We start from the raw sequence: 25,745 nt of genomic DNA, 5'->3' as shown, positions 1-25,745 counted from the left end.
ACTAGGGGCAGTTGGTGAGGTAATGGCTGTGGCCTCAGCCGATTGGCTGGGGAAGGGTCCGAGTCCTGTTAGGCAGGTGAGCGGGAGGTTACTCAAGGGGAGGAGGCGTGGTCAAGGTGAAGGACACAGAACAAGATGGAGTTGGCCGGGGTAGGCCTGCCCTTTCATAGATAACTAACTACCCCCACCCCACCTTACAGATAAGCAAACTGAGGCTCAGACAGGTCGAGATCACCCCATTAACAAACGAACCAAGACTCTCTTGCTCCAGGACTTGTTCCCTTAACCCCTAATGGATTATTCTTGCTTTTCTTCCCCAAAGATAGTAAAACAATCTTTAGGAGCCTGCATTCATTCATGCGAATCACTGGAAATAAAATTAGCGAAGGCACCTACGCTAACGCTCTCTAGAACTTACCCCCTCACATTTCATCCTAACAACCACCACAACTAAGAACGAACCAAAGTTCCAAGGGCTGACTCGCCGAGCGGGGCACATCACGACCCCTGGAAAAAGGGATCAACCGCCCCGTGCACCCAACGAAAACTCCCAAGAATCGGCTCCTATGCTAGGTGGCTTTTTCCGGCTCTGCGCTCCCGGAAGTCCCACCCCAAGCGAAACAGTTTCCGGAAAGAATCGACGCAGGGAAAGCCGGAAAGAGATAGGGGGCGGGGCCGTCCGGGGCGCTCTAGTATGCCCCCACTCTATGGCCGTCCCCAATTGACAAGCCGCGAGGGGCAAGGCTCTTCGCTATTGGACGCGTGGCCCCGCGTAGGTGGGCAGTTCGGCGCGCGGCGCTCTGATTGGCTGGGCCCGCCACGCGGGGCGGAGGGGCGGGGCGTGGGGGGGCACCAGGAGCCCAGTGACCCGCAGCCTTAGGAGCGCGGGCGGAGGCCGGCGCATGTGGGCTTTTCGCTCGGTGCTGCTGCTGCGGTCCGCGGCCGGGCGCGCCATGTCGCAGGGACCCGCCCGCCGCCAGCGGCCGCCCAAGGACCCGCTGCGGCACCTGCGCACGCGGGAGAAGCGTGGCGCGGCGTGGGAGCCCGGGGGCCCGAACACCGTGTACCTGCAGGTGGTGGCGGCCGGCGGCCGGGACGTGGGCGCGGCGCTCTACGTCTTCTCCGAGTACAACCGGTCAGTGCGCCGCCCCGGAGTCCGGCCGGGCCTAGGCGGCGTCCCCTCGTCGCGCCCCGCCCGCCCTCGGGGCTGCGGTGTCTCCGCGTCACCCGTGGGGAGTTCCGCTGCTGCAGCCGAGCTTGGCCCCTTGGGGGGTGCGGGGGGTCCCAGATGCCCTACACCCCCACGGCCGTGGGGTTCCCGGGGGCCTCTGAGAGCTGCACACTTGGGCAGGAGCGTCCTCTTTCCAACCCTTGGGCCCCGAGCCCCCTCGTGGCACACTTTGGCCGCACGACCTCCCGTGTGCCCCGACACCGGGACCTCATGGTTGGCGTGTGGGGTGGTATCAGGTCTGGTGAGGTGATGGGGGAGAGGACCCATCTCGCTCCAGCACCAGCCTGCTACACAGGCCCCCAGTCCCCTGCTCGCCGCTCCTCTAAGGAGGGTTCGTTCCCAAGCAGCATCTTCACGCCAGAAATGCAGCCCAGGAGCGCAACGTGTGTTTTTCTCGAAGCGAACAGTAAAGCATGTAAAACGGTGGCAGAGCTTTTACAGAGTAGCATCTCCTGAATGTCTTGCGTAACGTGTGTCCTGTAGGTATCTCTTCAACTGTGGAGAAGGCGTCCAGCGACTCATGCAGGAGCACAAGTGAGTCTGCCGTTTTCTCTTGGGGCGGAGGTGATTGTGGGCCCTGAACGCCGAGGTGACAGACAGGAGTGCTTCTGAAGCAGCACAGAGGGTCCCTGTGTTGCTCAAGTGTTCTGTCTTTCTTAGGTTGAAGGTGGCTCGTTTGGATAACATATTCCTGACCCGAATGCACTGGTGTAATGTTGGGGGGCTGTGTGGTAAGTATATTCTTTCTGAAGTTAGAGGCTGGAGGGAAGTCTGGGATTTTTAGGCTGCCCTGTTCGTTTTTTGTTGTTGTTTTTTGTTTGTTCATTTTTGCCCATCTTCTGAGCCCACGGGAGCTGGAGTCTTTTTTCTTTTTTTTTTTTTAATGCTTATTTTTGAGAGAGAGAGACAGAACATGAGCAGGGGAAGGGCAGACACACACACACACACACACACACACACACACACACACACACACACAGAATCAGAAGCAGGCTCCAGGCTCCGAGCTGTCAGCACAGACCCCGATGCAGGGCTGGAACTCAGAAACCCTGAGATCATGACCTGAGCTGAAGTCGGGCCACCCAGGGGCCCCTGCGCGCTGGAATTCTTTTTATGCTCGCCCAGTCAGCTGCAGCGTGAAAAGCTGTGAGTCAGAAGGACAGATTTTAACACGCATGCCGCTTCCCAAGCGTTACCATCCACTTCGTTTATTGAGTTGCTGGACTGGAGAAACGTGCCAGTAAACCGGAGGGTGTAGTGGTGATGGTTACAGTCACCTTACACCCCCGGCAGGCGTCACTGCTGCACGTGGCCCTTGATGACTGAAGCCTGAACGAGGACGAGTAGATAAATAGCTGGTTAAGCGAGGAGTGCGCCCCCTGGTGGCAGCTTCCGGGCACGGTGAGGAGACGGCTGACCTTCCTCCCTTCTTTCCTTCCTTCCTTCTTTCCTTCCAGGAATGATTCTCACCTTAAAGGAAACCGGGCTCCCAAAGTGTGTGCTTTCGGGACCGCCACAGCTGGTGAGTCTCTCCTGACTAGCTGCCAAGGCCAACCCCTCCTTTTTTAATGTGAGTCGCGAGCCGTTTCCGTTTCTGCAAATTCGCCTGTTGCCCTCGGGAGTTAACCGCCTTTCAAGCTAAAGAGGCCGTGTCACCTTGCACAAGTCGCTGTATCTCCTAGAGCCTCGGTTTCTGCCTCCGTCAGATGGCTGTGATGTTCTGTAAAGTTGCGAAGGGGTCCGCGCTAGGCCAGCTCCTTACGTGTTCGGTAGCAAGTGCGCGCGCACATTTCAGACCTCTTGGTACCTTCCAAGGCAGCCCCTTCACACTGCCGAGAAGTGGTGTGCCCATCGTGATTTCCCAGTTCTTAACATGAAAGGCAGGCAGCCGCCAGGTGCTGTTAATTCTGCCTCCAAAATAGTGCCTCGAATCCATCCATCTGTCTGTCCTCGAGGCCTTCGTGCCGTCTGTCTCCTACCCGTGTTTTCCGTGACAGCTTCATACCCGCCACGCGGTGGGGACGCACCCGTAGGCAAGTCACACCCCGCACAGTGCCGCCCCCGCAGTAGGGCCTGGGAGCCCTGTGGGTCCCGGCTCTGGCCCACCCTTGGCCTCCGTATCCCGGTCCCCACGCTGGGGCTCCGCGGGCCCCTCTTAGCTCTTCCCTGAAGCCCGTTCCCGTCCCAGGGCTTTCCTTCTGAGCCCCCAGAGCCCCGTCGCAAGGACATTTGCTGGGGAGCCTGCCTGACTCTTGGACGGGCCGTACCCCGGCCCCCGCGTCCCACGGGCTTCTTGCAGACCCTCAGCACGGCTGCCACTCCCCGGGGGTTTGTGCTCTGCCTCGGTTCAGTTTTGTCGCCAGATTTTATGTCTCACGAGGCTGGGGAGCGCGTCCCCCGCTCACCGCTGAACCCTTGGCTTCTAGCGTAGAGCGGCCACCGCGTGACTCTTTCTGCAAAGGTGGCTCGGAATACTTACTGGGCTTTTACGTTGACTTCTCTGCATACTGCCCGTTGCCGTTTGCGCCGCCGGAACTGCTGCTTTCCTTCTTTCTCTTTTGTAGGAAAAATACCTGGAAGCTATCAAAACATTTTCTGGTCCGCTGAAGGGAATAGACCTGGGTACGTTCCTGCCTCTGACTCGGGATCGGCCATTTCTGCCTTCTGTCTGCCCCAGTCTCTCAAAGGAGAAACCATAAAAATTGGACCCCGTGAAACCTTAAAACCCCGTGCTTCATCAACAGGAGATGAATTTTTTAAATCTTGCCTGTTGTGCTTTTCTGCGCGCCCCCTCCTGCCCCCCAGGTAGAGACTAGAGATGCTACTCGGTCCGGCTGGGCTCTGCTGGGAGGCAGGTGGCCTCCTCCTGGGGCGAGGCGGAGCCCACGATGCCAGCAGGGCCCCCGCCCCCGAGGCAGTCTGCGTCCCTGGTTTGTTAACACTCCTTTTCAAACATCATTTGTTTTTTGTTTTTTTTTGAAGCTTATTTATTTTTGAAAGAGAGCGAGAAAGCATGAGCAGGGCAGGGGCAGAGAGAGAGAGAGAGGGAGACACAGAATCCGAAGCAGGCTCCGGGCTCCGAGCTGTCAGCACAGAGCCTGACTTGGGGCTCTAACTTAAACCACGAGATCATGACCTGAGCCAAAGTCAGACGCCCAGCCCAGCTGCCCGGGCGCCCCTGATGCTCATCTTCAATGGAAACACTAACATCTTATTTCACATCGGATGGTGGTTCTTACAGCTGTGATGATGCATTCCTTTTGGTGTCACGAGGCCGTGTGTTAACATATGCCTTTTAAATTTGAGAATTGTTGGGGCGCCTGGGTGGCTCAGTCGGTTAGGCAGCCAACTTCGGCTCAGGTCATGATTTCGCGGTCCATGAGTTCGAGCCCTGCGTCGGGCTCTGTGCTGACAGCTCAGAGCCTGGAGCCTGTTTCAGATTCTGTGTCTCCCTCTCTCTGACCCTCCCCCGTTCATGCTCTGTCTCTCTCTGTCTCAAAAATAAATAAACTTTAAAAAAAAATTAATTAAAAAAAATAAATTTGAGAATTTTTTTTTTTTTTAAGCAGGTAGTGATAATACATTTTTTTCATTTAGCGTAGTATTGGCCGATGAAAATACATTGGTGCTTCTTTCTTAAAATTTGTAATTTACTCAGAAATTCTGGTTTTAGTGTAGCTTCCCAGCAGAATCCCAAGGGAAACCATTTGCTTGTGGTTGGTGATCTGGAAGGCTCTTTCTCCCCCAGTGCCTCTGTCCAGTGCAGTCACTGCCCCGTGGTCTTTTTCATACAGCCGTGCGGCCCCACTCGGCACCCGAATACAAGGATGAGACCATGACAGTTTTCCAGGTCCCCATCTACAGTGAGTACAAAAACCCCGTTTCCTGGGAGGAGGGAGGCATGTAGGTCCCGGGCAAGGAAAGGGGCGTGCGAAAATAGAAAATGCTCGAGTACTGGCTTTGTGTGCCTGGTTTTGTGTTCTCAATGCGATCAGGAAATTTAGTGGAAGAATTAAGACGGTTCCTGCCCTTCAGGAGTTTACAACCTTACCAGACACACTGGACTCCTAACGATCGTGATTGTACTTTGGGACGTTGTAATCTGCACTGTCAGTTTTGCACGTTTATCGCTTGGGGTTTATTTGCCGCGGATGTAAGCACTCCTTTTGTGATGGGATGCTGGAGGGGTTTGCGCTAGGAAGGCGTTTTTTTATAAACACTAATACCGATAGAAGTGTTGTGAGTAGTTCAGAAGGTCCCGTGAACCTTCGCGAGTCCCAGGACCGGACGACGAGGTTTTGACTTAGAGACCGTCCGCCTGTCAGGCCCCGCCACGTGTGTCTCATCTGTGTCTGGCCAGTCACACCCCGGGCCAGGTTTTGCTGATGGCGAGGAGGACGCAGGGCACTAGGGACGTTCCCTTGACAGCGAGGCCAGGTGCTCAAGGGACACAGATGACAGACAGCCCCCCGCAGGGGGCCGGGAAGCCCGGCCCTGGCCTGGACACGCAGCTTGCACGGCCCCTGTGTGTGCGGGAGGGAGGTGGGTGTGTGTCTCGAGCAGAGGCAGACATGCTTGGGGCCCAGTGAGACTCTGGTCGCATCAGAGCCCGCCTTGTCTGGCTCACTCCTGGTCAGATGTCCTCTCTTTCCTGACCCCTCCCGACCCCCCGGGCCTGATGTGTGTCCCTCTCTATTCCTCCCTTCCTGGCATGTGACCGTTTGCTTTGACGTGAGCTTGTGTGGCCCAAGCTGGCCGGCCGTCCCAGCCCCTAGGGCCGATAAGGAACGTGCACGGGGGGAGCGGGCGGGCTTCTGCGAGACAGCGGCCCAGCCGGCCTCTTAGCACGGCGAATTGTTTTTTTTTTTTTTTCAACGTTTTTTATTTATTTTTGGGACAGAGAGAGACAGAGCATGAACCGGGGAGGGTCAGAGAGAGAGGGAGACACAGAATCGGAAACAGGCTCCAGGCTCCGAGCCATCAGCCCAGAGCCTGACGCGGGGCTCGAACTCACGGACCGCGAGATCGTGACCTGGCTGAAGTCGGACGCTTAACCGACTGCGCCACCCAGGCGCCCCACGGCGAATTGTTTTACTGGCCTGGAGACTTAACTGGCTGCAAAGTCACGGCCCTCCCACGGCGCTGTCACCGCCGGCCTAGGTCTGTTCGCGGGGGGTGGCGCCGGTGTGTGAACCAGCCTGCTGCCTGCCTGCGTTTCAGTCGCAGACACTGTTGAGTCCCTGCCGTGGTCAGGGCTCTCGGCTGAGCAGACATGGGAAGGGGATCAAAATGTCCTGCGGCCCAGAGACCCGGGTGGGTGTGGCGCCTGGTCAGAGACCCGGGTGGGGAGGCACCCAGTCACTGTCATAGGAGGCAGGCTGTTTAGTGGGCACTCCGGTACCGACCCTTGTGCACAGCGGGCTCCTGGCCGTGAGCTCACCTCCGCGGCGTGGGGTCTGATTGTTTTCCATGCCAACCAGGCGAGCAGAAGCGTGGAGAACGCCAGCCATCTCAGAGTCCAGAAAGACTCAGTCCAGGGCAGTCTTCGGATTCTGGATCCACCGAAAACGAGCAGCATCTTGCAGACGGTAATGCTATTTAAACCCAACAGCATGCAGTCTCGAGAACGCTGGCTTCTTTATCTGCTGCCCCGTCCTGCTGCAGGTTGGAATTGTTTTCGTGAGAAGCCTGTGTGTAAAACGGGCGCTTCTCTGTCAGTGTGGGACTTGGCCCGTGGGCAGAGGGTGAAGGTGGCCGTATGGAGCTCTAGGGCCAGTCCCCGACCCTGGGTGGGCCCCAAACTTTGTGTTCCGTGCACCCGGAGGAGAGCAGGCTCCGGCAGATGGGTTCGTACGCAGCCTCTCGCGGCCTTCGTTAACGCGAGGTGATCTTTCACGAGTGCACGAAGTGCTCAGCCCACGGGCCCTATCAGTGAGTGGCTCTGCCCCTTTTCCTGCAGAACGACAGGCTGCTGGGAAAGTGAGTGAAAATCCCAGGAGTAGAGGTGTTGGAGGCGTGGGAGCACGGCGGGCGAGGCCGGTCGTTCCGCTCTCTGCCCTGGTCGGGTCTCCTGCCCCAGAAGGGCCGGCCTGTGCGCCACCCTGGTGTGGGTGGCACAGGGGCATCTTCCCTGCAGGCCTTTGACTTTCGAGTTCGTTCGCGTATTCGTACACTTGTTTATAAAGCACATTACGGTTTGCTTTCACTTCTCCACGTCTGGGTACACTGTCATTTTTTGAAACGTTTCACCAGACATTTCTAGCTTTTCCGGTGGGCAGTTTGCATTTTCTGTTTGTTCTGATCTCGGCGCCAGTGGGACGACATCCATGTCTGCCGCAGAAAGGATACCAGGGTTTTCTTTGACCCTTGTCTCGTACGGTTGTGTCCGTTCCATTTTGCACGAAGCCAGACTTCGGATGACCATCCACCTGGGAAGCCCGAGAAGGTTCACACTGGCCTTGTTCTGACCACATTCGGTTTTCCGCAGGTGTCGGCCAGAGAAAGCGTGGCAGGGACCCGTCCTTGGTCGTAGCCTTTGTCTGTAAGGTAAGCGCCTCCCCGGTGGGCTTTCAAAAGTGAGCGTGTGTGGTGACCTTCCGTCAGTGCTTGCCCTGTGATTCTGAGGTGGCAGCTCCCGAGTCCCCTGTGCCCGGAAGGAGCACAGACCCCCTGTGTCTCCATCTGCCACCTGTAATTTTATGTACTTTCAAACGCCCTTCCGGCAACGGAGCCCTTCCGCCTACGTGTGGTTTGTGCTTGGGAACAGTCAGCCGTCTTGCACTTCAGAAATGTGGCTTTGTGTTCCTGCAAAGGAATCGGGCCTCCGTTCAGACTCCTTCAGCTCTCTTTTAGTTCAGATGGTTTTACCGTAGCTGTTAAACCACTCGAACTAGACTCATTTTAATGCCGGCGAGCACTCACTGAGGCCTGTGTCTGCAAATCTGAAGTTGGTCCGATTCTGTGAAAATTTTATGACAATAGAGTATTTTAAAAACTTGACTAATGGCCTGATTTTAATAGGGCTTTGCATTAAAGTTTTATTAAGTGTAGCAAACACTTTAATCTGTGGTAAAGCTACATGTGTTTTTGTGGGCTTTCATTGGTTTTTGAGAAGTAATGTTGATTTTAAAATAGGTTTGTAATTTTCATCCAAATTATAACACCAATCAGGGAAAACACTTCTGGAAGGTCAAGCAGTAATCGTTATCAGTTGCAGGATCATTGATTGTATCACTTCTGTCAACCTGATTGAAATAAATTTTTTTTAATGTTTATTTATTTTTGAGAGACAGAGTGCAAGCAGGGAAGGGGCAGAGGGAGAGGCAGACACAGAATCTGAAGCAGGCTCCAGGCTCCGAGCTGTCGGCACAGAGCCCGATGGTGGGGCTCGAACTCACTGAATGCGAGATCATGACCTGAGCTGAAGTCAGCTGCTTAACGGACTGAGCCACGCAGGCGCCCTGGTCAATTTATTTAAGTAATAGTAGGTTTTATAAGTTAGGTACTATTGTCGATAGGCTTATTACTTGGGTATCTCTGAGTTTTTAGGCAGTAAAATAATTTTTTTTAATGTTTATTTTTGAGAGAGAGCACAAGCAGAGGAGGGGCAGAGAGAGTGGGAGACACAGAATCCAAAGCAGGCTCCAGGCTCTGAGCTGTCAGCACAGAGCCCGATGTGGGGCTCGAACTCACAAACCGTGAGTTCATGACCTGAGCCGAAGTTGGATGCTGAGCCACCTACGTGCCCCCAATTTTTAAAGTAGGTTTATACGGTAATCTGTAAATTGTATGAGGTCCTTCCCTCCTTTCTCAGTAGAGGCCATGGAGCGTGATGAAGTGTGCCCTGTGTGGTGGGGCCGCCCCCCCGACTTGTAAACCTGGCCACTGCTGGGCCGCCGTTCCCGAGGCTGTGGGCTATGGCCCCCCCGGCCCTTGTGTCCCCTCCTTTGTTGTTTGCTGCCCCGTCTGGGCCCTGCTCTCACCGATCAGCCTGTGGGCCCTTATCCCTCCTGGAGCCAATTTGCTGCTTCCCGGCTGAGGCTTTGGACGGCAGCACAGCTGAGCTGGTGCAGGCCGTGGGAGGTCGAAGGCAAGAGGCCCTATGTGTGAGGGCCTGGGACTCGGGCTGTCCTCCTCTAGGAGAGCATGGGCTTCAGACCGCCGTGTGCCAGCGCAGGGCCTCATGGGATTGTGTTCTGCTTCTCCACTGCCTGCCACACACTCCGTGCCCTCAGGTGGGCACATGTCTCTTGTGGGCTGAAGTTAGCTTGGAGTAGAGGGAGCGGTTTTGCCTGCCTTAGTCTGCAAGTCCCTGTTAAATGTTAGAGACGTAGTTTCCATCCTGAAGCCCATCAGGGTCTGTGGAGGGAAGGTCACGTTATCACAGACGATGCTGTCTGAAGCCGTCATCTGAGCTCATCATCTTTGTGTTACATGCACTAAAGCTGTAATCCTTCATCTAGGGTAATGTTTGCCGAGCTAGAAAATTCTAGAATCCCAGTAAGACTCAAGGATCCAAATTGGAGGTTTTGCCCTCAGAGTTACTTCCCTTTTAAAGATCTAAGGAAGAAAATGAAAACCAAGTGGAACTTCGTAGTCAAAGATTTATTAAGTTTTTATGCCATTTCTGACTTTTTATTATTACATATGAAACACGTAGATCCGTAGAATGAACGTACGTGTTTTTTAAGTACAGGAGGGTGACTATCAGGTTTGGGGGCGGGATTTGTTGTTTGTCCTTCCGGCATGGTAAGAGCATGTCGGGCATTTTTCATTACAACTTTTCTCCAGGATGAAAGCAGCTCCCTGTTATGGGTTTGCGAAAACCACAGGGGGAAGATCACTCCCGCGTTAAGTGCCTATCACTGCCCTCACGGTTCTGGGTCCTGTAGGGATTTGTGCGATCATTTCTGTTAGACAAGGTTCTGGTCACGTCCTGTTAGCTATTAAATGGTAAGTACGGGATGATCAGACAGAAAGGTGTTTGTTTCTTCTCAAGGATGCTTGAAGGATACTTTTGATTTGGAAATGGATTGCATTTTATTAATCTGTAACAAGTTAACATCAGGAAGTAATGTGCTGGGTTTTAAGTCGTTCAGCTTTTAGTCCTAAAGTATTTGAGAATCAGTGACTTCTTCAGGATGTAGCATGGGGTATGGTGTATTTCATTTCAAAGCAATAACCGGACCTGAGCGCTTCATCAAGCGGTAAGAAAGAAACCGAAATTAACGAGCAAAGCCAGGGGCGCCTGGGCAGCTCAGTGAAGCGTCTGACTTCGGCTCAGGTCATGATCTCGCGGTTCGTGGGTTCGGGCCCCACGTCGGGCTCTGTGCCGACAGCGTGGAGCCTGCTTTGGATCTTCTGTCTCCCTCTGTCTCCACCCCTCCCCTTCTCACGCTCGCTCTCTCAAAAATAAATTAACATTAAAACACACACACACTAAAAACATAAAACCAGAAAGGTGATTAAAACCCAAGAAAAGTGGTTAAAGCCGAGCTTCCTCCTCCCTCACTGAGATGACGTCTGCGTTCTGTCTGTGGCAGCTGCACGTGAAGAAAGGAAACTTCCTGGTGCTCAAAGCCAAGGAGCTGGGCCTCCCGGTGTGAGTGTGGCCGGGCGGCCGGGGGGTGGGCGGGGGGCCCGTGTCCCCGCAGTGCCCGGCTCACCCGTGGCTGGCCTCCTCTTTTCAGCGGGACGGCTGCCATCGCCCCCATCATCGCTGCTGTCAAGGACGGGAGGAGCGTCACTTACGAGGGCAGGGAGGTGAGGCGCCCGTTTCCGTGATGTGTCCGCAGTCCCCGTGGGGGCCCAAACGTGGGACAGCCGTGCTCTGGCCTGGGCCCCGCAGACAGAGCTCACTTTGAGGGAAGCGTGTCCACGCTGGCCACATTTGGGTGTAAATGCAGAGCGTCTAGTTAGGGTTGGGGGTCCTCCTCTTTACGGGATGGGTGCTCTCCCTTGTCGGACATACGACAGACCCCCTGAGGGTGGGCTTGGGGCACGCGGCCCAAAGGACCACCACCGTGCTCTTAACCAGGGTGTTTTCTCTGGCGTCTGAGGATGTCAGAACCAACGGCCACAAACCCGAGGGAACCTTGACTGTCCTGCCCGGCTTCACGGCCACTCTGGGTTTGAAGTGCCCTCTCCAGGTCTGCGTACGTGTAGAGGAGCAGCACGAGCGGGAAGGGGGCGGGCGGCGATCCTCCCGCTGGTCCGTGCGTGTTCCGTAGGGATTCTGTGCGGTTGGCAGTTCCCTGCATGTCTGCTGAGCTGGGGCTCTGCCCTCGGAGAGAGTCATCGCCCCGCTGTTTTGCAGATTTTGCCTGAAGAGATCTGTACTCCTCCAGATCCCGGCCTTGCTTTTGTTGTGGTGGAGTGTCCGGACGAAGGATTCATTCGGCCCGTCTGCGAGAACGCCACCTTCAAGAGGTGACGAGGGCCGTCGGGGTGGAGGAGGGCGTCTGCCTGGCCCGTGCTTTCTCCTGGCACGGGGCCGCGTCTGGGAAGCCCGTGCTCCCAGCCCCAAGTGCCGGGGTCAGGCCCCTGCTGGCAGGATTGACCAAGGGACTGCTAGTCGGCGGGCTTTACGGAGTACGCGAGCGTGTGAGTGAAATTAGGGAAGACTGAGACCCGGAGAGCCCTTGCAGACTAGAAGATCAGCGGTTGGTTAGGGTGCTAAGTCTAGGACACGTCCTAGAATTGTTTTCAGCCCTTTTTTTCTCTTTCTAAAGTTTATTTATGTTTCAGAGACGAAGCGAGCGTGCGCGTGAGTAGGGAGGGGCAGAGAGAGGGAGAGAGAATCCCAAGCAGGCTCTGTGCTGTCAGCACGGAGCCCTCTGCCGGGCTCGATGCCATGAGCCTGAGCCGAAATCAAGAGTCAGATGCTTAACTGAGCCACCCAGGCGCCCCTGGACTATTTTTAGCTCATAAATTGTTCACTTGCCTGCACTGAATCTGTTGAGGCAGGTCTGACGTGTGTGAGAGTCTTGGTCAGGGGTCTGTGTTAAGGGATGGAACCTTAGTCTCGGAACACCTTTGTTCTGATCTTCCGGTGGCCTGGGCTCCGTTGTCTCCTGTCGTGCAAAGATGCGGGGCCCATTTTCAGGTCGGCTGTCATCCCGGGTAGCTTTGCCCCACACGCCTGTGCTTTCCTCTTTCTCCCGTTCCTCGTGGTTTCTTCTGCGTGTACTTCTCCTGCTCCTAATTCTGATTTACGTGTTTCACTCAGTCATTTTATGCTGCTTATCGCAACAGACCTTCTGGGGCAGCTCTAACTCTTTCAGGTTAGTGTGAGAAGCTCTTCCTCAGACCCGCTTTTTCTCCTTGGGTGACTCTGGGTACCCGGCTGGCACAGGCTTCGTGTTTCAGTCACGCCGTGGCGGCAAAGCTACTTGGAGTCCCTGTGAGCTGACTGGCGCGTGCACTGAGGCAGTGCTGTGAGGTTTAAGCACACGACCCCGTGCGCTCTGTGTGTGTGTGTGTGTGTGTGTGTGTGTGTGTGTTGTCCGTATTGTCTGTCTGTGTGCATGTGCGTGCGCGGAAGGGAAGGACAGGTTAAAAATACTGTGCGAATTTTTTTACGGGAACCGGAAGGAAATGCATCAGCATGTTAGAAAGTGAGCCTCTCTCTCTGGACGGTGGAATCACAGACCATTGTAACGGCCCATGCCTGTGCCCTGGGTCTACTGGAAGGCGGGCAGTAAGGCAGACCTGGAGGTGCCGAGATTTATGGGGGGAGCTGCCGTGAAAGATGGGGGGCGGAGCAAGAAGAGGCCTGGAGAACCTCTGTCCTGCTCCATAGGTCCGAGCCCCTGTGGCCGGAGGGGACGGGGATTGTCTCCGGCGCCCGCGGGAAGGCCCGGCGGGCAGCCCCCGAGCCAACCAGAGGGGCCAGCTGGCGCCCTCCCTGTGCTCACCCACCCGGAGAGCAAGCCGAGCGCCCCCCCCCCCCCCCCCCAACGGCTGCACGGGCACCGCGTGCGAACGTTGTGAGCCTGTTTCACTGTCCGAAGCAAAACGCCGCTCTCCCCTCCCCCCAGGTACCAGGGAAATGCCGAGGCCCCCGTGGCGCTGGTGGTTCACATGGCCCCGGAGCGTGTGCTTGCGGACTCCAGGTACCAGCAGTGGATGGAGAGGTAGGACCCTGTGCCGTCCGTCTGTCCTCCCCTCCTTCCCCCGGGCAGACACCTGTGCCCCGCGTGGGGAACAGCTGCCACTAGGTGGCGCCATGCGCACGCATCCAGCAGCTAGTGGGGTCCCCGCACACTCGGGGTCCCAGTGAGCACCGCCCGCTCTTGATGACCCCGAGGCCGAGTCCTAAAGAAGAGACTGGCGAGTGTAGAACAGCAGCCTCAGGTCACTGGACACCCAGCATGTGACAGGCAGTGTGCTGGTGCCTCGCTATTTCATTCCGTCCCGTGAGTGGCCATCTGCCCACGCTCGGCACCGGGAGAAGAGGGCGCTCCACGCCGGCCCAGCTCAGCACCAGGCGGGGCCAAACCAGGTGGTGTCGGAGCTAAACTCTGAGCGCAGAGTGACGTGGTGGGGTTCCAGCCCCCAGCCCCCTGTTCACCCAGGCGCCCCCTCCGCTCCTTCCTGGATAGCCGGTTGGTCGTCACCCTCTGTTCCTGGAGGAGGGCCTGAGCCCTAACACACGTGGTCTGTTTTCCTTTTATGGTGCCTTTTCTTCTACCCTGAACTCCGTTTTGTTTCCCAGTCCCTACGTAGGCGCCCGACGTCTTAGCTTTCTGGTTTCTTCTGGGCTCTTTCCGGTCCGCAGAGAGCACTGGACTCCGAGCAGAGCAGTGCAACTTCCTCTCTCTGAGCCCCTCCACCTACCTACGTGCACTGGTGTCGCTGCTGTCCCCGCAGCGGGGTCCCCCCTGCAGGGCACCGTGAACACGCCGTCTCTGCCTTAGGTTCGGGCCCGCCGCCCAGCACCTGGTCCTGAACGAGAGCTGCTCGTCCGTCCACAATCTCCGCAGCCACAAGATCCAGACGCAGCTCAGCCTCATCCACCCCGACATCTTCCCCCCGCTCGCCACCCCCTGCCGCCAGGTAGTGCCCCACACGGTCCCCCAGCCCAGCCCGGCCCCTCGGCTCGGTTTCTCTCCATGCAGTGGGGTTTGTCTCTTCCAGGAGGAAGTCCCGGCTTCCCGTGTGCCCATCGTCCGGGGCGAGTGCCTCCTCAAGTATCAGCTGCGTCCTCGGAGGGAGTGGCAGAGGTCAGGACGACTCTGAGCTGACGGAAGGGTCTAGAGCGGGAGCGGCAGGCTCTTCTCGTGAAGGGCCAGGTAGTGAATACCGCAGCCTGTGCAGGCCACATGGCCTGGTCTCGGGCACTGGACTCTGTCCCTGCTGCAGATGAGCCCCGGACGAGCAGTAAATGAACGGGGGCGGCTGCGTCCCAGAGCAAAGTCACCAGGACACGCGGCTCTGGTTTGGGTCGAGGCGGGAGGATGAGGCCAGCGACGAAGCTTTTGCAAAGTCTCCCCCATGATGACAGGGACACATACGTGTCCCTTGTTTTCCGTCAGACAAGTAACGTGTGTTTGATGGAGAAAATTAGTACCCATCATCTCGTCCCCGAGATGAGAGAAATTGATGGTTAACATTCTGCTTTTAAATTGGAACAAGCAGGGAAGGTATCTTTTGAAAAGTGTGTTTGTGGATCTGTGACCTGACACGTCTTTCTTTTCCTGAGTCATTACGTGGTCTTTGGTAACCGGATTTCTAATGGCATTGCAGATGGGGTGTTTGTTCATTTTAGACGTTTCTAGTTTTGTGTTGTTCTACTGAAGCATTGAGTGTTTTATAGGCAAGCGTCTGAGGGGAACTCTGTTCCCTCAGGGGGGTTCGCAGATGTGGGGTTACTGGGTCGGAGGGCACCCGGTGAGCGTTAAGTTGCCGGCAGGAAAGCCTCTACCAGTCCAGCCAGTACCGTGGGAAGTGCCTCCCGCCCACACATCTCTCACGTCCAAGCGAATCCTGAGCGAGTTGAAGCTTCCCGTCCACTGTGTTGTGACTGCACGCCGTGCGCTCTTGTGACGAGTGCTCGGGATTTTTACAGACCGTGCGGTCTTCAGATTTCGGAGCCTGCTGTCAGCCTCTGCACACAAGGTTCATAAAGCTGAGTCCAGCCGGTACCCAGATGAGCCTCATGCCCACGCACGGTGCAAGTCCCGGGCCTCCCGGGTCGGATTCTGGGGAGCCGGGCCCGGCCTCCCTGCACGAGTGCCCGGTCGGGGTGGGGAGCCGCTGACGGAGCCTTGCCTATCAGCGTGGCGGGACCAGCCACGTCGCATCGCCGGGGCCTCGCTAGAAACGCATCAGTCAAGGCCTGCGTTTCCACAGGGTTCTTGGGCTCTGAGGACTTGTTACCACGCAAGCCATTGCTCGTGGGCTGTGCGTGTCCACCAGGGCCGTCTGCTCCTCTCCCCTCCCTTCCTCTGGCTCCCAAGGGATGTCAGGCAACGTCTGGAGACGTTTTTCGTGGTTACAGCCCGGGAGGGCCTGGGGGCTCCCAGTGGCATCGAGTGGGGGGAGGTCGGGGTGGCACGTGGGACCCTGCCCCGAATGTCAGTCGTGCCGGGTTCGTGAGACTTTGAGCTGAGATGTCGTGAGGGGCTGAAGCTATTCAGAACTTGCTCTGAGACCCCCCCCCCCTCCCCCGACTAGGCTGAGAAGGAAGCGTCCACACAGCAGGAGGACAGGACTGCCTGGGGTCTCAGGCACTTGGCCTTCACTCTTGATGTGAAGGACTTTCTGCGGGTCACGTCCATAAGTCAATTCCAGACATCCACTCGGATGTCTGCTTGAGGCCGTGCCCGGGCCGGTCACCTGAGATGCTTTTCTCCCTGCAGGGACGCGGTTATTAATTGCAATCCTGAGGAGTTCATCGCCGAGGCCCTGGAGCTCCCCAACTTCCAGGAAAGTGTGCAGGAATACCGGAAGGCTGTGCAGGACGGCCCAACCCCCACAGGTGAGCGGAAGACCCCAGAACGGCCTTCCTCTGCTGGCCGCTGGTGTTTTCGGAGCGCTAAGTAGGAGGTCGGCAGGCACCCTCTAACCTGGGCTAGTGACGTCACGTGTGTTCTCTGAGAACACTGGTGCCCGTGCCTGCCGCCTGCCCTCGCGCCAAGACCAGGTACAACAGAGTGTTTGGTGATGGCACCCGGCCATTCTTTACAAGGCACGTGGCTGTGTGCGGCGGGCCTGGGAGCTCCTGCCGGCCTCCGGAAAGAGCTTTGAACCCTGGCCGAGCCGACTCGGGATCCGGTCTTGGCTTTGCTAAGGATCCACAAGAGATTTGGCCACGACGCCCGCCTTGCTGGGTGACACTCACCATTGTGCCGTCAGCAAGAGCAGTTGGAGGCAGCTTGGTGACCTTTGCTCCAGGAGCTGGTTTTTCTAGGGTGCTTTTCAGCTAATGATAGAAGCGGAGAACGCTGGTCCAGAAACCGGGTGGACGTTCATGGGGCCAGATGGCCTTCCACCCAACTGCAGTTTCTGGAGTTTTTGTTTTTGTTTTTTGTTTATCTTGGAGAAAGAGCACGAGTGTGCTCTTGGGAGGGGCAGAGAGAAAGGGAGACAGAGGACCCGAAGCGGGCTCTGCGCTGACAGCAGAGGGCCTGATGTGGGGCTCGATCCCATGAACCACAACATCACGACCTGAGCCGGAGTCGGATGCTTGACCCACTGAGCCACACAGGCACCCCGCCCCCGGCTACAGTTTCTGCGTGGAAGTTTGCCTGGGCGGGTATAGAGGCTCGCGTCCCCAGAAGTAGCCGTCCCATCTGTCCGCTTTGGGTTTGTGATTGCATTTCTGGTTTGCGTGTGAAAGATCCACCCGGATCAGGCTCCTGGCCGTGCACGCGGAGCTGGTCAGGCTGGCTGACGCCACGGAAGGGGCCTCGGCTTCGGAACCATCAAGTCTCTCTAGACTCTGGTTCTGGCTCCGCCTCCTCTGGAGAGAACCTGCGTGCGGTGCGTCCCCTCCGAGCCTGCTTGTGTCCCCTGTAAAGCTCTTGGTGGGAAGAGCTGGATGCCAGGCAGAACCCGCCCCTTGAGGTAAACGATTCGCAGCGTAAAGTCCCCTTCCTTTCGTAAAGGACCAGGAGCACTTCTTTCCAAGGAAGGGCCGTGGGATTTATTTGCCATTCCTCCCAGACAGCTATTGACGCCCAAACAGCCAGTGGAGGGGGGCCTCGCCTCCTGAGGCCCTGCCACGTGGGATCCGCAGCCCCTCCTGGGAAGCGAGACTTCACGCCCCTCGTGGCTGAGTGCCGGCTCACTTTGGACCCACAGAAATGGGCTCTTTCTTGTGTGTGTTTTTCCATAGAGAATGGAAGCCAGTATCCAGAAATCGTCTTCCTCGGGACGGGGTCTGCCATCCCGATGAAGATTCGGAACGTCAGCGCCACGCTTGTCAACATCAGGTACTGCGTTCCTGGAGCCCGCCCCCCCCCCGCGCCGGGCACCGCCCCGACTTGCCAAACAGAACCCCTGCCCCGCCGCCCGGCCCAGGGGCAGATGGGGCGTCCTCTCGGCCAGAGTGCCGGGGAGAGGAGTCGTGGGCGCTGATGCGTCTCGTGATTAACCTCAGTAGCTGGCGCTTCCGCGACTCACCAGGCTTCGTCCCCTGCGCTGTTGATGAAAATAGCCGGCCCTGCCGTCTGCCGTGCGCTTTGCTGAGAAACCATCTCGCTGAGTTTTCACGTTAACCCTATGAAGCAATGCCCACCCGATGCCTTGATCGGTAAACCAACGCTCAGAGAGGCTACTAGTTCCCACCGTCGGTCGCGGCAGCTCCGGAGTGAGGCGGTGTGTTCATCGCCGCGCCGTGCTGTCCCCGAGCTGGTGTCTGCTGGTGCGTGGAGCGGCCGTGGGGCCGGTGCGCCCGTCTCGTGCTCGGCCCCCGGACTCGGTTCTCTTGGGTCGGGCTGGCGTCCTCGCCCGCGGAGAAGTTAACCCGGGCGCCGGGCCGTGTTCGCCGTGCGCCTGCAGATGCGTCCGTGGAGGAAGTCAGACTGTGAGGGGCCGGGCCCGCTTTGAGACTGTGCGTGCTCGTCTCGGATGCCAGCCGTGTCCAGTGCGCACGGCACGTACGAGGCGCGCCCTGACATCAAGCGTGCGCGCATCTGGGACGGACTCCGTAGGACCCCGGAAGAGCAGTCAGGCGGCCAGGCCTCCCTCTGGGGGCTGAGAGGCTCCGTGGAAGGGGCTTCTCCCGACCGACCCCCCCCCCCCCCCCCCCCCCAGTGGCACTGAGCCTGACGCGACTCGTCCGGAGGCGCTTCCGCAACGCGGTCCCTGCCCAGAAGGTCACGTGTCTGTGTGTCTGGGGCTTCTCCTCGGAGCCCGGCCACAGCGCCCCCTGCCGGACGGCCCCTCCCAGAGGAGGACGAAGGCCTGCGGGAGACTGGCCTCTCCCCTCGGGGCAGAGGCTGAGACGGGCCGTCGGGATGGAAGCACCCGGGGCCCGACTCCACCAGCGGCTCCCCGGCAGTAGCGGGGCCTCCGCCGGTCACGCCCCCTGCGCCGCCGGCGGTCATTGCCTGTCCTGCCCCTGCCGGGCAGGGGGCGACCCGGGCTGAGGAGGCCAGGACTGCTCGACCGGAAGCACAGCGGGCGGCTGCCCCGCGTGCGCACCCGTGCCCGGCGCCGGTGCGGCCGCGGGGGCCGTTGCCGGGTTCAGCTCCGATAACCCGAGGGGCCTCCTTGCGAGTAGATGCTTTTGTCCTCCCGTTTCACGAGCCGGGCGCCAGCATCCGCGTGGCCCTGGGTGCTGTGTGTGTTCAGGGGTTTCCGTGGCCGGTGGCCGCCTGTGTGTGATGAGCTCCGGCGTCCGGAGTTGCCGCGGCGTCGGGCTCGGCCTCTCAGCGCGCGAGAGGTGTGGGAAGGCGTGGGAGGGACGCAGCCGCTCGCCCCGCCTCTTCCGGACGTGGGAGCCCTGCGGGCCCCAGGGGCCTTTCCCGGCCACGTGACCGTCACCCTCGTCCCCAGCCCCGACAGGTCCCTCCTCCTGGACTGTGGCGAAGGCACGTTCGGGCAGCTGTGCCGTCACTACGGAGACGAGGTGGACAGGGTCCTGGGCACCCTCGCCGCTGTGTTCGTGTCCCACCTGCACGCGGATCACCACACGGTGAGCGGCGGAGGGACCCCGGCGGAGGGCAGGCGCCGCTCTGGCCCGCGCTACCCGCTTCCTTTCCTGCTGTGCCCAGATGTGCCCAGGGCCTTGGCTCTCCTCTCGCTGGTGCGGTCGCTCCGCTCGGTGCACTGCTTTGGACAAGGTCCCGCTGTCAGCCTTCACCGGGCTTGCCTGCCCACGAGCCTGCCCTGAGGGGACCTCCCAGGGCCAGTGGGGACCCCAGACCCCTGCCCTGTCCCTGGTCACGCTGCCCACGGATTGTGGCCGATAGGGAGGTGGGAGCGGCTGCAAGAGGAGGACGCCAGAAGCCAGACGAGGCGTGGCGGAGGGGACTCCGGACGTGGCTGACGCGTGTCCCCTTCTCCCCCCTGCAGGGCTTGCTAAATATTCTGCTGCAGAGGGAGCGAGCCCTGGTAAGTGCCGCGCGCACTTTTATTGTCCTTTGAGTTTGGTTGGCTCACCCCTCAGCCACATCTCCCGTCACCCTGAGCTCCCGTCCCTCGGGTGTCCTTGCCTCAGGCATCTCTGGGAAAGCCGTGTCACCCTCTGCCCGTGGTCGCCCCGACCCAGCTCAGGGCTTGGCTCCAGCAGTACCACCACCAGTGCCAGCGGATCCTGCACCACGTCAGGTGAGCGTCGGCACCTGCCGCCTTCGGCCGCGGCCCTCGCGAGACGCCGGGACCCCGCGGCCTTCCCCGGGACTGGGCCCCCGGCGGCGGGCGACGGGGTAGGGACGCTTTGACTCCAGGACAGGAACCGTCGACGGTTCTCGCGCGCGCCTGTGTTGATGTCCCGCGTCGCATCTCAGCCCAGGCCTCTTTTCGGTTCTGCTCTAGTTCCTAGCTTTCCGCCCGCACTTCTCCGTGAAAGCGGCCCAGGGCCCGGCGCCCGAGCAGGGGCCGACAGACACACAGGCGACCCGGGGAGGGAGTCCCTGTGCCTGGGGTCGGTCCCCTCACTGTAGCCTCCGGCGGCCTTCATCCTCGAGGTCTCTTACCGCGGCCTCGGGGCTTGGTTTGGCTCTTTTTAAACGACAACCCTCTTCTCTTAGTTCCTGATTTAAATACTTTCCTTACAATAACGATTTTGGGGCTTTCTAGCCAGACACTTGTACTTTGAATCACGTTAACATAACATAACATAACACCCAGGGGCACTTGGGTGGCTCAGTCGGTTGAGTGACCGGCTCTTGATTTTTGCTCGGGTCATGATCTCACTGTTCGTGAGATTAAGCCATGAGTCGGGATCTGCGCTGACAGTGCCCGTTTGGGATAGTCTCTCTCTCTGCCCCTCCCCCACTTGCCCTCCCTTTCTCTCTCAAAATAATTTTTTTTTTTAATGTTTTCATTTATTTTTGAGACAGAGACAGAGCATGAGCAGGGGAGGGGCAGAGAGAGAGAGAGGGAGACGCAGAATCTGAAGCAGGCTCCCGGCCCCGAGCTGTCAGCACAGAGCCCGACACATGGCTTGAACCCACAAACTGCGAGATCATGACCTGAGCCGAAGTCGGACGCTCAACCGACTGAGGCACCCAGGCGCCCCCTCTCTCAAAATAATTTAAAAAACGCGTGACATTTTTTTTTTCACGCTTGCCGTTAAACTCTTCTGTCTTCTCCCAGCCTGATTCCCGCCAAATGCCTTCAGAAAGGGGCAGAGGTGCCCAGCCCCGAGGTTGAAAGGCTGATTGGTTCGCTGCTGCAAGCGTGTGATCTGGGAGAGGTAAGGGGGCGCCCGCAGGGGGGAGGGTGACGGGGGCACAGCCAGAGGCTGCTCAGTCGCTCCTTCAGTTTCAGACCTGCCTGGTCCGGCACTGCAAGCATGCTTTCGGCTGTGCGCTGGTCCACACGTCCGGCTGGAAGCTGGTCTATTCCGGCGACACCATGCCCTGCGAGGCTCTGGTCCAGATGGGTGAGTGGAGGCGAGTGTGGGCGGGGGAACGGATGGCGGTGTGGACCCGGGACCCAGCGTTTCTCAGGCAGAGGGCGCTGCTCCAGTGTCTGCTGCTTCCTCTCTAGGGAAGGACGCCACCCTCCTGATACACGAGGCCACGCTGGAGGACGGCTTGGAGGAGGAGGCCGTGGAAAAGACGCACAGGTAGGGGAGACTGATGAGCCGCTCCCTTCTCCCCGGGGGCACTCGGAGCCACCTCGCGCCAGCCCCGAAGGGAACGACTGTGCTTTCCAGGGACCGTGACACGGGGCCAGCTGGCTTCCCACTAGGCCGTGGGGGCTTCTGCCCTCATTTCTGCAGCGCCGTCCAGGCAGGCGCTAGCCGGGGTGGGGATCGAGTATTGCGCATATGGTGGCAGAAACGGAAGCCACAGCTGAGAGCTGCCCGGGGAAGTGCGGGCCCGCCTGGGTCGCAGGCTGTTGCTGTGACAAGAGTATGTACCCCAAGCGAGAAGCCCCCTGCCCGTTCGCTGCCCTCAGGACGGGCGCCCTGACGCCACCCCCGGCCTGGGCTCCATTTGGGGGCGTGTGCGCAGAATCCGGCCGTCAGGAAGAGTTTGTAGGCAGTAGGGGCGCTGACGGAGGAGCCCGCCCCCACCCGGCCTTCCCGGGGCGCGCCGGGGACCCGGGGCCTGTGTGCGACGGCGTCTCCCTCCGCTGGGCGCCGGCCTCACGTGCGCCCTCTGTCGGCAGCACCACGTCTCAGGCGATCGGCGTGGGTGTGCGGATGAACGCGGGCTTCACCATGCTCACCCACTTCAGCCAGCGCTACGCCAAGGTCCCCCTCTTCAGCCCCGGCTTCAACGAGAAAGTGGGGATCGCCTTTGACCACATGAAGGTCTGTGCGTGTGGGTCTTGCACGGGGGGCTCCGGGTAGGAGGGGGGGGGGTCTGTCCATCCTCCCGCCATGGCCTGCCCCGGCAGGATGGCAAAGCCGACCTTCTCCGGGGCCTTCGGGCTGGACCAGGGTCTCTGGCCACTGGAGTCCCTGAGGAGTCAGGCCCGGCCGTCCCCACGGCCGCGTCTGCGCCTCGGCACTTGCTGGGGAGTCGGTGTTCTCTCTCGTCAACTGGCCAGGAAGCCAGCCTGGGGCCTCTGGTCCCTCTGAGTGAGGACGGGCAGCCTTGCCTTTCCTGACCCCTGTGCGGTTTTGCTCCTTTGGCCACGAGCGGGGCGTCCCTGCCCCTTTCCCTAGAGGGCTTCCTCCTCCCGCTGGTAGGAAGGCAGGGTGGTAGGAAGCCGGTAGGAATGTGGGTGGGGGGCGAGCCGGCACCTGCCGCGGCAGAGGGCTCCCTCGGCGCAGCTGACCCTGACGCACGTCCTTGTTCTCCGCTCTCCTCCCAGGTCTGCTTCGGGGACTCTGCCACGGTCTCCAAGCTGATCGCCCCGCTCCAGGCCCTGTTTGCTGGCGACATCGAGGAGATGGAGGGGCGCAGGGAGAAGCGGGGGGTTCGGCTGGCACGGGCGGCCCTCCTCTCTGGGGAGCAGGCGGGCGGCCCCGAGGACGGCGCGCCCCAGCAGAAACGAGCCCTCCCGGAGCAGCCGCAGAGCCCTCAGAGCAAGAAGGTCAGGGCCCAGTGAAGGCAGGGCGACCCCGGACTCGGGAGGCTGGCATCCTCTGCACGGTGGCCCCGGGTCTGCTCCCCTGGGCGGCCCTCGGTGGGGCCCAGCCCGGCCTTGGGACGTGAGGCTGCCGGATGGAAAAACGGACAGCTGGAATTCGGTACAAGCCAATTTTTAAGGAAGTCACGAAAAATGGCGTGCCCACGCCTGCCGCAGCCAATGCATTCTATCTGCACACCCGAGGCAAGCCGTGTCCCAGGAACGCTGCGTCGTGGACGTGAGTGCCCGAGACTCCAGAAATACCACTTCCAAAGACAGAACCCAGTAAAGATGCCGCGTGGAACCTAAGTGCTTTGCTTCGTCCTCTTAACACCTCTGAGCAGGAGTCTCCCTGCCCTGCACCCAGGGTGACCTGGAAGTCAGCTCCGGTGATGGCGAGGACCTCCGGAGCCTGTCCCCAGGGAGTGGCCATCCCTCTGTGCCCTGGATTTTGACAGAAGTCAAGCCGTGCCGGCTCAGGAAGACGCGGGTCCTCCCACTGCTCGGGGGAGACCCCCCTCACCACCCTGGAGTCATGAGAAATCCGACCCCGAGTTGGCTCTCCTGCCCTCCTTGTGGGATTTAACAACGCTGAGGTTAGTGCTTGGAAACGGAGGGAAGCTTCAAAGATGAGTCTGGTATTTATTTGTGTCTTCTCCCTCCCCGGAGAACACACAGATTTGAAAGTGAAACCAAGGATGTAGCCTTGCCCAGCCCTGGGCTCAGGTTTCCTCCCGAGGAGGAATGTTCCCGGCAAGTTGATCGTCAGAACAAGAAGATAGGCCACGCTCAGGGATAATAAATCTATTTTAATAACATTACTTTTGACAACTATTTGTACATGTATTTAAAGGTAACTTTCAACCCCTGGGCTCCGTTACAAATTGGGTACTGAACCATCCTCGCCAGAAGTGAGCAAAGCTGTTTGTTAGCATCAAAAGTGGCAAAATCCCACCAGCGGGGAGGGTTCCTTTCCACCGTGTGGGGGGGAAAAATAAGCATTTGAATTTCTCATTGTACACCTATACATGGGTTTAGTTTGGCTCAAATTCAACAAATATAGATTTCATATATACAAACATTATATCATGTATAGGTAGATCGCATCGATTTTAAACGGATAAAATCGGAACTTTTGAGTTGCATGCAAGACCCGATGCCGTCTCACTCCCTCAATCCCCAAGTGTGACTGGGCTTCCTGTGTCCTCCGGCCCCGCCTCACTGCTGAGCGCAGGCCGCGGGGCCGTGCCTCCTGCCCCGCGTGGCCGAGGGCCACCTTCCCTTCCTGCGTGCTGCTCGGGTTCGCGCGATTATTGCTGTTCCCTGCGGCCTCCGGGAAGGAGAGGCGACCTGCCTGGGGCGGGGGAGGGGGGGGGGGGTTATGGGGGTAGTTACTGTCGGCAGAGGTTTCTGCGGGGCCGGGGCGCCATCCTCCGCCGTCCAGGCGCCCTCAAGATCAGATTAGAAATTCAGAAGTATAAAACGAGAAGGTAGTGACGGGAGCTTTCGGTCACACGGTAGGGAAAAGCAAAACCCTTAGGAAGGGAAGCAAATTTTGTGTTAAGCCATTGACTTTAAAGCCCGCGCGTCAGGGGCGGCCGCAGGTTGTACACCGGCTGCCTCCCCCACCCTCCGACTTGCGCTGCGGGCGCACGTCGCTGCCACGACTTCTGGATCCCAGAGCCAGTCTGCTGGGGGGGGGGGGGGGGGGGGTCCCCTGCAGTCACCGAGGTGACGGGAGGGCGCCCCCCGAGCTGTCAGAGCCTGGGAGGGCAACCGCGGGTGGCACCAGGCACCCCAACCCTGCCCGCACCCCCAGCCTGCAGCTGCAAACGACCTTTCTGACGCGCAAGCCCGGGGGGGGGGGGGTGCTGAAAGTGGATCAAAATAGGCACAAAGTCAAAAGGCAAAGATCAAACCAAAGGCAAAGTCACCACCCCGGGGAACAAACGAACTCTGCACCTACTCCGGCCGCGCAGGCCGGAGGGGACAGTTTGGCGCACGACTCCAGCGTCGCTGGCAGTGACCGCACAGCCGCTCGCTCGGCGAGCCCAGGGGGCGCTCCAGGGTGGGTGGTGGGCGGGGCCTGCGCGGGTCAGAGGGCGGTGCTCTCAGACTCCTCCTCCGAGTCCCTCTTCTCCGTCACCGAGTGTCGCCGCGCGTGCTCCAGGGGGCTCAGGCGGAGCGGCGGCCCGAGCTCTACGTGGATGGAGGGGATGTCAAAGTGGACGAGATCTGCAAGGTGGCAGAGAGAGGGGCGGCTGAGGGGCTGGCGGGGGCCTCCCGCCCACCGCAGGGTCGGGGTGGGCCTGGGTTGCTCTGCTCCTTCCCCCGGAGCCTGTGGGAGCGGAGCACCCCGACCCCTTCCGAAACCCATCCCGCGGGGGCGGGGGGGGGGGGGCGGTTCACGGAGGAGCCCCCGCAGCTCCCGGGCCGCGCCCCGCTGACGCCCCCCAGCTCCGTTCTCCTAGGGGAGGTGGCTTTCGGGGCGGGGCTCAGGGACCTCAGGCTGTGGGGACAGACCCCCCCCCCCCCCCCCCCCCCCGTCGGCCCCAGGACAGCTGCTCACCTCCCGGTACGTCCTTACTGCGGGCACTGAAAGATCATGCCTTCTGGGAGCCGATCAGGAAGACTGTGCCCGAGGAAACCGGGCTCCGCATGCGGAACTCAGGGCCTCTGCGGGCCCCAAGCCCAGGCGGTTCCTCAGAGCCGGTAGCTAGGTGCACACGGGAGGTGGTGGACCCAGGGGGTGGCCGGGGGGCGGGGCAGAACCAAGGCCCTGGGGGTGCTCCACCCCCCCCCTCGCCCCCCTTAG

General features: G+C 59.4%; 2 protein-coding genes across 6 annotated transcripts in view; one reads left to right on the top strand and one right to left on the bottom strand.

The window, feature by feature from the left end:
- The first annotated feature begins 859 nt into the window (after positions 1–859).
- Positions 860–23,748, top strand: ELAC2 (elaC ribonuclease Z 2). 3 transcript variants are annotated; one of them, XM_042914743.1, is made up of 24 exons: positions 860–1,135; positions 1,715–1,765; positions 1,892–1,962; positions 2,689–2,753; positions 3,796–3,853; positions 5,026–5,094; positions 6,712–6,819; positions 7,719–7,777; positions 10,774–10,832; positions 10,921–10,993; positions 11,547–11,659; positions 13,270–13,365; positions 14,149–14,287; positions 14,369–14,454; positions 16,093–16,211; positions 17,571–17,667; positions 19,235–19,373; positions 19,754–19,792; positions 19,899–20,008; positions 20,999–21,098; positions 21,173–21,287; positions 21,395–21,473; positions 22,022–22,166; positions 22,673–23,748. In XM_042914743.1, exons 1-24 carry the CDS (start codon positions 903–905, stop codon positions 22,907–22,909), a joined length of 2,460 nt encoding a protein of 819 aa, XP_042770677.1. In that variant the 5' UTR covers positions 860–902; the 3' UTR covers positions 22,910–23,748. The 3 variants fall into 3 exon arrangements, with proteins under 3 accessions (XP_042770677.1, XP_042770676.1, XP_042770678.1); XM_042914742.1 differs by having other exon boundaries at positions 21,167–21,287; XM_042914744.1 differs by lacking the exon at positions 6,712–6,819 and having other exon boundaries at positions 21,167–21,287.
- ARHGAP44 (Rho GTPase activating protein 44) overlaps positions 23,742–25,745 on the bottom strand; it is a 179,993-nt gene continuing 177,989 nt past the window's right edge. For 2 of the 3 annotated variants that reach the window (XM_042914749.1, XM_042914747.1), the window contains one exon: positions 23,742–25,165. In XM_042914749.1, the coding sequence (XP_042770683.1) occupies positions 25,026–25,165 (140 nt within the window). In that variant the 3' untranslated portion in view covers positions 23,742–25,025. The remainder of the gene's footprint in view (positions 25,166–25,745) is intronic. The other variant, XM_042914748.1, reaches the window with a different exon arrangement.

Source organism: Panthera leo, chromosome E1 (genome assembly GCF_018350215.1).
Source record: "Panthera leo isolate Ple1 chromosome E1, P.leo_Ple1_pat1.1, whole genome shotgun sequence".
NCBI classification, from domain to species: domain Eukaryota; kingdom Metazoa; phylum Chordata; class Mammalia; order Carnivora; family Felidae; genus Panthera; species Panthera leo.
The sequence above is the reverse complement of the archived record's forward strand: the minus strand, read 5'-3'. Positions and strand labels throughout refer to the sequence as shown.